General features: G+C 46.0%; 1 protein-coding gene across 1 annotated transcript; it reads left to right on the forward strand.

Annotated features, from left to right (window-relative positions):
• Positions 1–1,847: 1,847 nt before the first annotated feature.
• On the forward strand, positions 1,848–6,805 carry CNGA4 (cyclic nucleotide gated channel subunit alpha 4). Its single transcript, XM_054580697.1, has 6 exons — positions 1,848–1,909; positions 2,044–2,145; positions 2,339–2,445; positions 2,759–3,404; positions 4,164–4,513; positions 6,345–6,805. Exons 1-6 carry the CDS (start codon positions 1,848–1,850, stop codon positions 6,803–6,805), a joined length of 1,728 nt encoding a protein of 575 aa, XP_054436672.1.
• Positions 6,806–11,474: the final 4,669 nt, after the last annotated feature.

Consider the following 11,474-nt stretch of genomic DNA (forward strand, 5'->3'; position numbering starts at 1 on the left):
AACCAGAATTTGTGGCTGTTTTTAAAAACCACCAAAATGTCATACAATAATAACAATGATAGTAATAATAAATACTGGTACTAGATGTTTTGGCTGAAAGGCCAGAGATGGGGATTATAAGAGAAAAAGCCAATGGGGGAAGATAATGAACTCAGTTATAGATTCAATGGGCAGAAGATGACTGTGGTCTATCCAAGCAGGGGCAGCCAATGAGCAGTGAGTGGTATAGATAGATAGGCCTGCAGCTAAGAGAGAGTTCTTGGAAGTCATTAGGTGGTTAAAGGAAATCTTACAGGTTACCAAGATTGGCCTGAGAGTAGGGAGGTTGGAAGGAGAAAAGGCCTAGGACAGAGTCCTGAAAAAAACACCAACACAAGGAATGGCAGAGAAGCTTATGGAAGAAACTACAAAGAAATAAAATCAAGAAATTGTGTCACAATACATGGGAAAAGGAGATTTCAAAAAAACTAAACTACAATGTTGTGAAGTATAGATAATTCTTCTGAGAAACACTGCAAAAACACAAATCTGATCACATTACTTACTGTAGAGAACACTTCAGAGGTTCCCCACTGACTTTAGATAAAATCCTAGGTTTATAACATGGTTGACAAAGCTCTCCCTGAGCTATCCTGTATTCACCATTCAGCCTCATCTCTCACTCCTAGCCCCTCAAGTTCTCCACAAAAACCTATTGATGTTCCCCCAGTCACCCATGTTTCTGGAAGTCTCTGTTTCTTTGCACACTCTATGCACTTTTCCTCTAGTGCTCCTCTTCCTCCCATCTCTATACCTGACTAACTCCTATTCATTCTGCAGCACCCAGGTTCAGTTGGGGACTTTCCTATGCACTGTAGTAGCCCTCTAAAACCCACCTAATGGAGTACCCATCAGATAGATAGATGTCTAATTACCTACCTACCCAACTATTTCCCCTAAAAGACTAAGAGTTTCTAGAGGGGAAGGAGTGTTTCTCATTCATCATTTATTCCAAGTACTTAGTTTAATATTGACCTGGCACATAGCAGGTGTTCTCATTATGATTTGTTGACTGAAAAAGATGATAAGAATGAAAAAGGCATCAAGTTGAAGTTTTAGGTTTTTGTTTGTTTTGGTATGGGAGAGATTTAAGCATATTCACAGAAAGGGAAATGAAAGAGTTGGAGGATCTAAAAAACATGAAATAGCTGGTGGAATCAGGTACTAAAGGTAACAAGAGGGGAATGAGGCAAAACACCACAGGATGGCCCCCACCACACTCATCCAGCAGGAATTAGGTAAGGTGGGTGTGGTTGTAAGATGGGGTACAGATAATGAAAACAGAGCTCACATCTGATTTGTCCCTGGAGAATTCAACACCTAACACAAACGAGCCATTCAGTAAATAGTTGTTAAATGAACAAACAATGAGGCCCAAACAAGGAGCTTGCAAGTGAAAGAGAATGGATGCCTAAGTCTGCACTGTCGCCAAGGTCTTCTGACTAGAAGGCCCCTATGGAGCCCAGCTTGGGGGTGTGTTAGGTAGAGTCAAGGCCCAGCCTTATCTCTAAGGCATGCACACTCACCTCCTCCAGGGACCTCATTAGAGATGCTTAGCCAAGCAGGTGTAAACCCAGGCCCTGGGAGACAGGTTGGGATGCTGGAGCCATGCTGCCTCCACCCCTTCAGTAGAGCTAGCCCTGGTTGTGTTGCTAAGAGCTTCACAAACCAAAGACAGAGGAGCTGCAGCGGAAGACTAAGGGCTGTCTCTTCCAGGCAGCCAGGCAGGCACTCGCCCCCACTTCCTGAAGCCACCTAACCAGCAGAGGCCTGGGATAACTCACGCCCAGGCACCAGGCCACAGAAACATGAGCCAGGACAACAAAGTGAAGACAAAAGAGTCCAGCACCACTGCACCATCCAAGGCCAGGTGAGATATCCTGGTATCCTGTGTCAGATCTGTTTGCATCATTAGATGGAGCCTGATTCCTCTTGGTGCCCCAAGTTAAAGCCTTTGCATGGAATGATGAGTAAGTGAAACAGGAATTCCCCTCTTGCCCACAGGAAAATGCTACCTGTCCTGGATCCATCTGGGGATTACTACTACTGGTGGCTGAACACAATGGTCTTCCCAGTAATGTATAACCTCATCATCGTTGTGTGCAGGTTTGGCAGGACACTAAGGGAAGGGCTTTAGCAGAGAAAAGGGTGAAAGAGTAAGGGGCTGGAGAGGGGTGGGGTCTCAGAGAGGGACAAAGCCTAAGTGAAACCCAAAGCAGAGCACAGAGGGGCTTGAAGAGACCACCTCGCAAACACAAAGGGTTCCTTTAAGCCAATCCCTTCTGTCTCCACCACACAGAGCCTGCTTTCCTGACTTGCAGCAAGGTTATCTGGTGGCCTGGTTAGTGCTGGACTACACAAGTGACCTGCTATACCTACTGGACATCGTGGTGCGCTTTCACACTGGTTAGTGAGTCCCAGGACTGACCAGAGGGTCTAAGTTCCCTTCCTAAAGAGAGCTTCTCAGTACCAAGGAAATGACCTCCTCCTTATAGCACTTTCATATTCCTCTATGCTTGACAATATCCCCCCTGTATACGAGAAACCCTGGGACAGGGAGGATTTCTCCCACCCTCTCCTGTGGCTGTCCTTGTCCTACCCAGGCCTGCCCATCCTCGCCCTTATTACTAGATCAGGCCAGTGCCCAGACTCACCCCCATACCTGACCCCATCCCATCCCACGCCTGACCCCATTCCCTCCTTTTCTTCCTCCCACCAGGTTTCCTGGAACAGGGCATCCTAGTGGTAGACAAGGGTAAGATTTCAAGTCGCTACATTCGCACCTGGAGCTTTTGCTTAGACCTGGCTTCCCTGGTGCCCACGGATGTTGCTTACGTGCAGCTGGGCCCACACACACCCACCTTGAGGCTGAACCGCTTTTTGCGTGTACCCCGCCTCTTTGAAGCCTTTGACCGCACTGAGACCCGCACAGCTTACCCCAATGCCTTTCGTATCGCCAAACTGATGCTCTACATTTTTGTGGTCATCCACTGGAACAGCTGCCTCTACTTTGCCTTGTCCCAGTATCTGGGCTTTGGGCGTGACGCCTGGGTGTACCCAGACCCCTCACAACCTGGCTTTGAGCGCCTAAGGCGCCAGTACCTCTATAGCTTTTATTTCTCCACACTGATCCTGACTACCGTGGGTGATACACCACTGCCAGAGCGGGAGGAGGAGTACCTCTTCATGGTGGGCGACTTCCTGCTGGCCGTCATGGGTTTTGCCACCATTATGGGTAGCATGAGCTCTGTCATCTACAACATGAACACTGCCGATGCCGCTTTCTACCCGGACCATGCTCTGGTGAAGAAGTACATGAAGCTGCAGCACGTCAACCGCCGGCTAGAGCGGCGAGTTATTGACTGGTAAGGACACTGGGGATCCAGACCAAGACAAGGAGAGGTGTACTGGATAGTGTCCGAGGCAGGTGGCTGAGTTCTTAACGCCTGGTGAGCCAGGAACACAATCAGGACATGGCATTCACTAGGGGGGGAGGGGGAAGGATAGGTGGGGCTTGGAAAACGATGTCATCCACTAAGTTGCCGAGGGAGGGGGGTCAGACTAATGAAGAGAGGAACTTATGCACTGGAAAGATAACCTAGGTAGTGGGAACTGTCCCTGCCTGGTATGGCTCAGAAGACCCTGGAAGGTATAAGGGCAAAGAGCAAAACCCCCCCAGGGGATGGCCAAAAACAAGATGGTTCACTATGTCATGGCAGTCCACACTGTGGGCTAAACAAAAGGAAGTGTCGCCAACTAAAGCAGAAGAATCTAGAGAAGATGGGGCTTGGCAATTTAAATAGATATCAGCTGGACTGTACAAGACCTCACTGATTTCGTAGGTGGGGTAGAAACCGACAGAAGTTACAGGGTATCTTATTCATTGTCCGCTGGTGGAGGCTCCCAGGCCCTGGGTGAGGGAGAAACGGTCAAAACACACCTGCGGCCAACAAAGGAGATGGTGGACTGAAGATATTCATCAACCAACTGTCAACCCTTCCATGACCCCTTTGAGCTCTCATTGTGGTTAGGCTCTTGGCTGCAGCTGAGCTGAGCCCTGAAGTAAGGGATGGAGGGTAACACATAAGAGGCTGGTGAAGAATTGGTGCTTCCTTTGTCTCCAGGTACCAACACCTGCAGATCAACAAGAAGATGACCAATGAGGTGGCCATCTTACAGCACTTGCCGGAGCGGCTGCGAGCAGAAGTGGCCGTGTCTGTGCACCTGTCTACTTTGAGCCGGGTACAGATCTTCCAGAACTGTGAGGCCAGCCTGCTGGAGGAGCTGGTGCTGAAGCTGCAGCCCCAGACCTACTCACCAGGCGAATATGTCTGTCGCAAGGGGGATATTGGCCGAGAGATGTACATCATCCGCGAGGGTCAGCTGGCTGTGGTGGCGGATGATGGTGTCACACAGTATGCCGTGCTTGGTGCAGGCCTTTACTTTGGGGAGATCAGCATCATCAACATCAAAGGTGGGCACCCCAGCATTTGTTCTTGGGATGGGGCAGGGGGGGAATGGGACTGCAGAACCCAGTCCTGAGGCCAGATAGTACTTCAGAGCCTACTGGTTAAGGACATGTGGTCTTTGCCTGAATCACTAGAGGGCTCAGGACAGAATTAGGACATAGAGGGTCTGTTCCCTGAGGGGAAGCTGAGCCAAGGTCAGTGAGTCAAGTGGGTCCTTGTAAGGGAGAGGGGAGCTACTCTGCAGATGTTGGCCCAAGGCACCAACAGACCAGTAGAAAGCAGCAGAGATGATGATAATAACACTAATAATAATATTTACTGCATGCGCTGTTTAAAGCACTCACATGTACCAACTCATTCAATTTTCACAGCAACTCTAAGGTAGGTACTATTATCTGCATTTTAAAGGTAAAGAAATTGGAGCACAGAGAGGTTAAAGAAGTTGTCCAGGGTCACACACATAATAAGTACACACACTTGGGGTCAGTATAAGGAACAACTTTCCAGAGCCAAATGGAAACAAAGAAATTCCCTTTTTTTTTTTTTTTTTACTTTATTTTTATTGTTTACACAATTATGGATGTCCCCATTTTCTCTCCCTTTGCTCACCCTCCTCCTCCCCACCTTCATCCCCTTTCCTTCTGGCCGTCCCCACACTGTTGTCTGTTTCTATGGGATTAGTCAAAGAAATTCCCATTTATTGAACATCAATCCCAGTCGAGGCCATATACTGTACACTGGCTCATTTATTCTTCTTATCGGCCTGTGCAGTAGGAGTTGTTATGCCTAATCACAAGTAGACACTGAGACCACAGGAGGAGGAAGATGGGAGAACCTGAAAAGGGAGTGAGCACTGTCACTGAGGCTAGATGCTGTCTCAGCCTGGGGAACCCATTCTTCAGTTGTCCTAAAGGCCTCATGTCTGTTCTCCAAAGGCTTCCTCAACCTCTGCATCCTGAATGCAGTCAGCTGTTGTCTACCTGACTTTGAATAAATCACTTCCCTTTTATAGGCCTCACCTATCCCATAGGGATTATATTAAAAACCCAAAAAGTTATTTGTGAGGATTATATGAGCTATATTGGTTAGGCATCCAGAGTAGTACCTGGTATAGCTCTCTTTCCTCTTCCAGCTCTAAGATTTTGCATTATTTGGCCTAACCTATCTTCCTACCCAGCTGCCCTTCACCAATATCTTCCAGTGCTAATGATGCCATACAGCTCTCTTGCTTAGGATATTTCAGTAGTTTCCTGCTACCCTCAACATAAGGTCTGAATGCCTTGCCATGGCTTACAAGACCTGGTGTGACCTGGCTGTCCCTTCCTCTTTCCATTGTCTTCATACCCTGCACTTCAGCCACTCTGGACTGCATTCTGTTTTCTTCTTCAATCAAACTCTTTCCTATCTCCATCCCTCAGTTCATGTTCCTACCTCTGTGTAGCTGCTCCAACCCCCCTTTCCCTAAGTTACCTCCCCTTCAATCAGGCATCACTTCCTCCAGGATTCCCTAAGTTCTCCACCCTACAGTTAGGTGTTCTTTGCCTGTCTTCCCACAGAACCAGATGTATATATCCACAACACGCCAGCTATAATGTTATGCAAGTATCCAATTAAATGTCTGTCTCTTCTACACTATGACTTCTTGGAGGCAGGTCACTAATACCTTTCCAGCACAGGGTTTAGTCCCCTGTAAATTACTGAATGAAAGAATTACTGAAACAGAAAGAGTGGCTCAGAAGCACAAATATGGAGGTGGGTGTCCTTGTTCAGGAGTGAAATATCCCCTCACACTCACCTTGACTAATGATTCTCCCAACTGCCTGCCCATGTGCACAGGGAATATGTCTGGGAACCGCCGCACAGCCAACATCAAGAGTCTAGGTTATTCGGACCTATTTTGCCTGAGCAAGGAAGACCTGCGGGAAGTGCTAAGCGAGTATCCACAGGCCAAAGTTGTCATGGAGGAAAAGGGCCGTGAGATCCTGCTCAAAATGAACAAGCTTGATGTAAATGCTGAAGCAGCTGAGATTGCCCTACAGGAGGCCACAGAGTCCCGGCTGCAAGGCCTTGACCAACAACTGGATGATCTACAGACCAAGTTTGCTCGCCTCCTGGCTGAGCTAGAGTCCAGTGCACTCAAGCTCGCTTATCGCATTGAACGGCTGGAGTGGCATACTCGAGAGTGGCCAATGCCTGAGGAACTGGCTGAGGCCGATGATGAAGGCGAGCCTGGGGAGGAAACTTTTAAGGATGGTAAGAGCAAGGCTGGCCAGGAGGGACTCCCAGGTCCAGAGTGACCCAGCCCTATCCCTAGGACTCCCACCTCCAAGTGAATCCAGAGTTATAGGAAAGCCTCCCTCCAGAAACTCTGCCATCCTATCTGCTAGGCTGCAGAGATCGTAGTGAACTAGGTCTGCAGGTGCCCATCTGGAGATGTAGGGCCATAGCACACATTCATCCCCCACTCACGAACATACCCACGCACATGCACACACACTGCAGTTACACACACATACTCTGGCCTCAAGAGTGTGCATTCCATATAATATGCTCTGGAGTTTCCATTCTCAGAGCACACATGCTTTCTCACAAACACAGATATGTTTTATACCCATATGATGTATACACACACACACACACACACACACATTCAGTCATGCACCTCAAAAATACACATATACTGAGAGCCATACACCAATAGACATACAGATACTCTCCACAGGAGTGCACATACTTGTAAATACACAAAAGCACATCCAGAGCCCTCTTGTTCCAAGAAATCCTTTGAATGCCCCCCATAATGGATCACAAGTGTACCCCTCAAGCTCTACTTCAATAAAGTACCTGCCTCCTCACTAAACATTTACAGGGCTGATGGGAAAAGGCTATTATTGGCTTTAATAGTGGGCCAGATAACTTCTCTCTGAATTATGAGTCACAGGGGTGATGGGCATGGGCTGTGTAGTAGCTGGTGGTTGGATTCAAAGGGGCGGATGGACTGAGAATCAGTACTGAGCCAAGGTGAAGCAGGCTTATACACCACATTGCTGTAGTGTGTACATGCGTCCCTAGGTATATTCACATACATACACTGACCACTACATCTCATAGCAGGGTGTATATCCTCAACTGCATGAGCTCTGTGGGGTTTGATCTAGCTTAGTGAGCTGGAGCAGATACACCTGCTCCTTTTTCCCTCCTCTGACCCTCCTCTGGAGCCAGGGGTCATGTCTACCCTGCATTCAGGACTGTTTCCAAGGGGAGACTAGTTCCCGGGACCACTCCTAGGCCCTGTCCTACCATGCCAGTTGTTGGAGCTGGCCTTGATGCTGACAGACATCCATGCCTAATTCTCTATACAGTGCTCCAAAATATAGGGTGAAGAGTAAAGACAAGATGGAGTAGAATATCATGGTGAGGGACAACTGGAGATGAGTGTTTAGAGGATTTTGTCATACTTGGAAGGTCTGCACGTTTGGGGCAGAGAAGGTGTTATGGGATCTGTGGGGAGGAGTCTGATGTCACCTCTGAATCACATTCACCCTAGTCACAACTTTAGCATCTCCAGGGCCTGGCCAGTCTGTGTCTGAGCTGTGCCAGTTGGTGTTTTGACATATTCCTGGGACTTAATTTATTAATGTGACTGAGTAATGACACAGAATGGTCAATGCCATGGAAAGGAAAATTTATTACTTACAATTCCCAAGAGGAGGGGACACACTGTACCATGCAGGACCACACAGGGAAGAACCAGGTTAGACAGAAGGCAGAAGGGGTGAAGGGAAGTCATGGGCAAAACACCTTCATTACTACAATGGTGAAGTTTTTAGATGAGTATATCCCCTATAAGGCAGAAAGCAAAACACAGATTGTAGGGGTTGTGGTTGGAGGGTTCAAATATGATTTTCAAGCCCCTCTCAAAGCTAAACTAGGGGGGAGATGTAAACAACTTTGGTCATTCGTTTGACCAATGATTTCAAGATGCCAAACTATCAATTACCGAATATCAAGAGTGATTATTACAGGTGGTACAAGGGAGTGTCGAGTGGAGCACTCAGTGCTGGGAGGGCAGAATGTAGAACATTGGCTAATGTGTGGTTGTGGGGACAATTCCCCAGAACTGACCATGTCTTCAAACCTGACCAACCCTTTGGATACGGTGGATGCAGGTGACACAAATACACTTAGACACAAAGGACTTAGAACAACACTTCCTCAAATAGCCATAGGAACTGAAGCTGTGAATGAAGTCAAGGTGTCAGAAGAGATGATGAAGGGCATCATACATTAAGTCAATTTAAAATATGTGGTTACTTTGTGATATCTTTCTCACAAAATATGAGCTCCATAAGGCTGGCACTGGGTCTGTCCTGTTCATCTATGGATCCTCAGGGCCAAAATTGTACCTGGTATGTGGTAGGTACCCAAATATACATTTGACAACCAAAGACAGGAAAGCTGAAGTGTATAGAGGCTCAAAGTTGGAGAAAAATATGTGTCAATTCTCAAGAGGATTTCTTACCATCTCATCCCTCAACTCACATTGAGCTAGAATGGGACAGGTATGTTATAAAGGGCATTTTCATGATGGATTTAGGGAACTGAGAATAAGCTTTTCATTGACATACTACAATGTGTACATCTGTCCCAAATTCCTCATGAGGGAGCCACCATACCAGAAGACACCTTGAATACCAGCAATTCCATGCCAGGGTCTTCTAGTTGTGGAATGATTTCCATCACTGTGTGGAAAACAATCTTTTGACAATTTGGAGTTAAACTGGATAGAGTTAGGTCAGGATGAGCAGAAGGGAACCCAAAGTTTAAATTCCTGGAATAACCAAAATGGTGATGATGATGATGATTATAAGTTTTTAGTCCAAAAAATATTAGTTTCTATGTATCAAGCAGTAGGCTAAGTACTTATATATGTGGCAGAAAACTTTACTGACATATTCATTTGGATTCATTTTATCCCTCTTCCCATTATAAGACAGTACCTAAATCTTTGTATCCACTAGACTTAAAGTTTTTTTAATTGCAGCATTAAAATTAAACATTTTCTATGCTCTAGCTTCTGCTTGTGAAAAGAAAGGGTCCTAAACTTTCACAAAAATTCACCGAGTGAATTGTGCCTAATTACCTGGGAAGACTTAAGAGTTAAAGAAGCAGAAGTTTCTAGATCCAGGGACAAGAAACTCTCCAAGACTAAGAAATGGGATTCTTGAGTATATTATTACTTTTCTTTTGCTGTTGTAATATGTCAGCACAAATTTAGCAGTTTAAAACGTCACATATTTATTATCTTGCAGTTCTGTGGGCCTGCACAGTGTGGCTCAACTGGGTCCTCTCTTTGGGGCTTCCCAAGGCCAAAATCAAGGTGTCATCAGGACCCAACTCTTTTCTGGGAGCTCTGGCAAAGAATCTTCTTCCAAGATCATTCAAGCTGTTGAAAGAATTCAATTCCTTCTGGTTATAGAGCTGAGGTTTTTGATTTCCTTGACACATAGCCCCTTCATCTTCAAGACAACAAGGACAAGCTAAATCTTTTTCATTCTCCAAATTTCTTATTTTCTCTTGTATTACAAGGCTGAGAAAGATTTCTGTGTTTTAGGGCTCATGAGATTAGGTTCATCCAGATAATCCAGGATAATATCCTAATTTTAAAGCCAGCTAGTTATTAACCTTAATTACATCAGCAACATCTCTTGTGCCTTAATCACAGGAATAACACCAGAGGGCAAAGGTAATAGCGAAAATTTTACTACCTGTCACGGGGTTTCTGGAGAGCAAAGCAGCCTGGACCCCACTTTCACAGGGACCCCAGAGTAGGGAACACTAAGAACTGGGTCTTTGGAAACCGGAGAAAGGTCACCATGCCCTAGCTGGCACTGAGGCCTCAGAGCAGCGCCCTCTAGGTGGAGGGCCAGCTTGAATAAGGGGCATATTAGCATAACCCTCATGGTGTGTCCAATATAAAATCCCCAGAGGCTTTTGCAAGACACTAAGTTGTGGGAAAAGAGAATGGAAGAAAGCCACAAAACACAAACGAAATTAAATTTTCCATAAGATGGTAGTTAGATGAGAATTGCTGATTTAGAGAATCAAGAAAATGACCACATTTTTACACATCATTATGGAATCACTTGTAACTACTATACATACATTACCTCATTTGGTTCTTAGAAAAATATTAGGAAATCTAAATGATTATTATTATGCTCATTTTTCCAGATAAGAACATTGAAGCCCATAGGACAACTAAAAATACTACATATAATTTATTGTGGATCCATTTTATGCTAGTTCCTGATCTAACTGTATTGTCTCAATCCTTACAACTATATGAAAAAAATGCTATTATTACTCCATTTTTTAATGAAAGTACAATTCTGGGTGATTAAATACCTTGCCTAGTATCATAGGGATTTTAAATGCCAAGGAATGAGAACTAGATCTGTCTTACTGTTTCTTTTAGGGAGATAAGGAAAGGGATTACCTCAGCTTGAGGCCAGGCCAGGCAAGCTGTCTTCCTTTTTGAGAATGACTGTTACAGACGGTAACCAGTGGTAACCAGGGAGAAGGAGCAAGTCCAGCAGAGCAAAGCTTGTGAATCACCAGCAAGCCTGCCTAGTATGCTGAATCGTGATCTCAGGGCTTCAGCCAAAGACAAGCGACCACCCACTGCTCTAGAGAAAAGCTGCCAATTCCTGCTCTGCTGACTGCATTTGTGCAGTGATGGGAGGAGGGAAGGTGTTCTGTAGTCAGTGCTAGATTCCTACAGGGGTGTCAAAGAGCTGTCCAAGAGGCTTCCTACTGAGAGCCCGGCTGCTTTTGGCTTAGCTCCTCTCCCTCTCTCAGGACCTAGAACCTCACCCACTTTTCTCCTTGGACAAACCTCAGGACACCACAGTCTAGCTAAGGATTGGAATGAACACTCCTCTTCAGCGTTTCCAATTAGCTACG

This window comes from Pteronotus mesoamericanus, unplaced genomic scaffold (assembly GCF_021234165.1).
Source record: "Pteronotus mesoamericanus isolate MK-2021 breed Mesoamerican mustached bat unplaced genomic scaffold, CSHL_Meso_final contig_591, whole genome shotgun sequence".
Taxonomy (NCBI): Eukaryota; Metazoa; Chordata; class Mammalia; order Chiroptera; family Mormoopidae; genus Pteronotus; species Pteronotus mesoamericanus.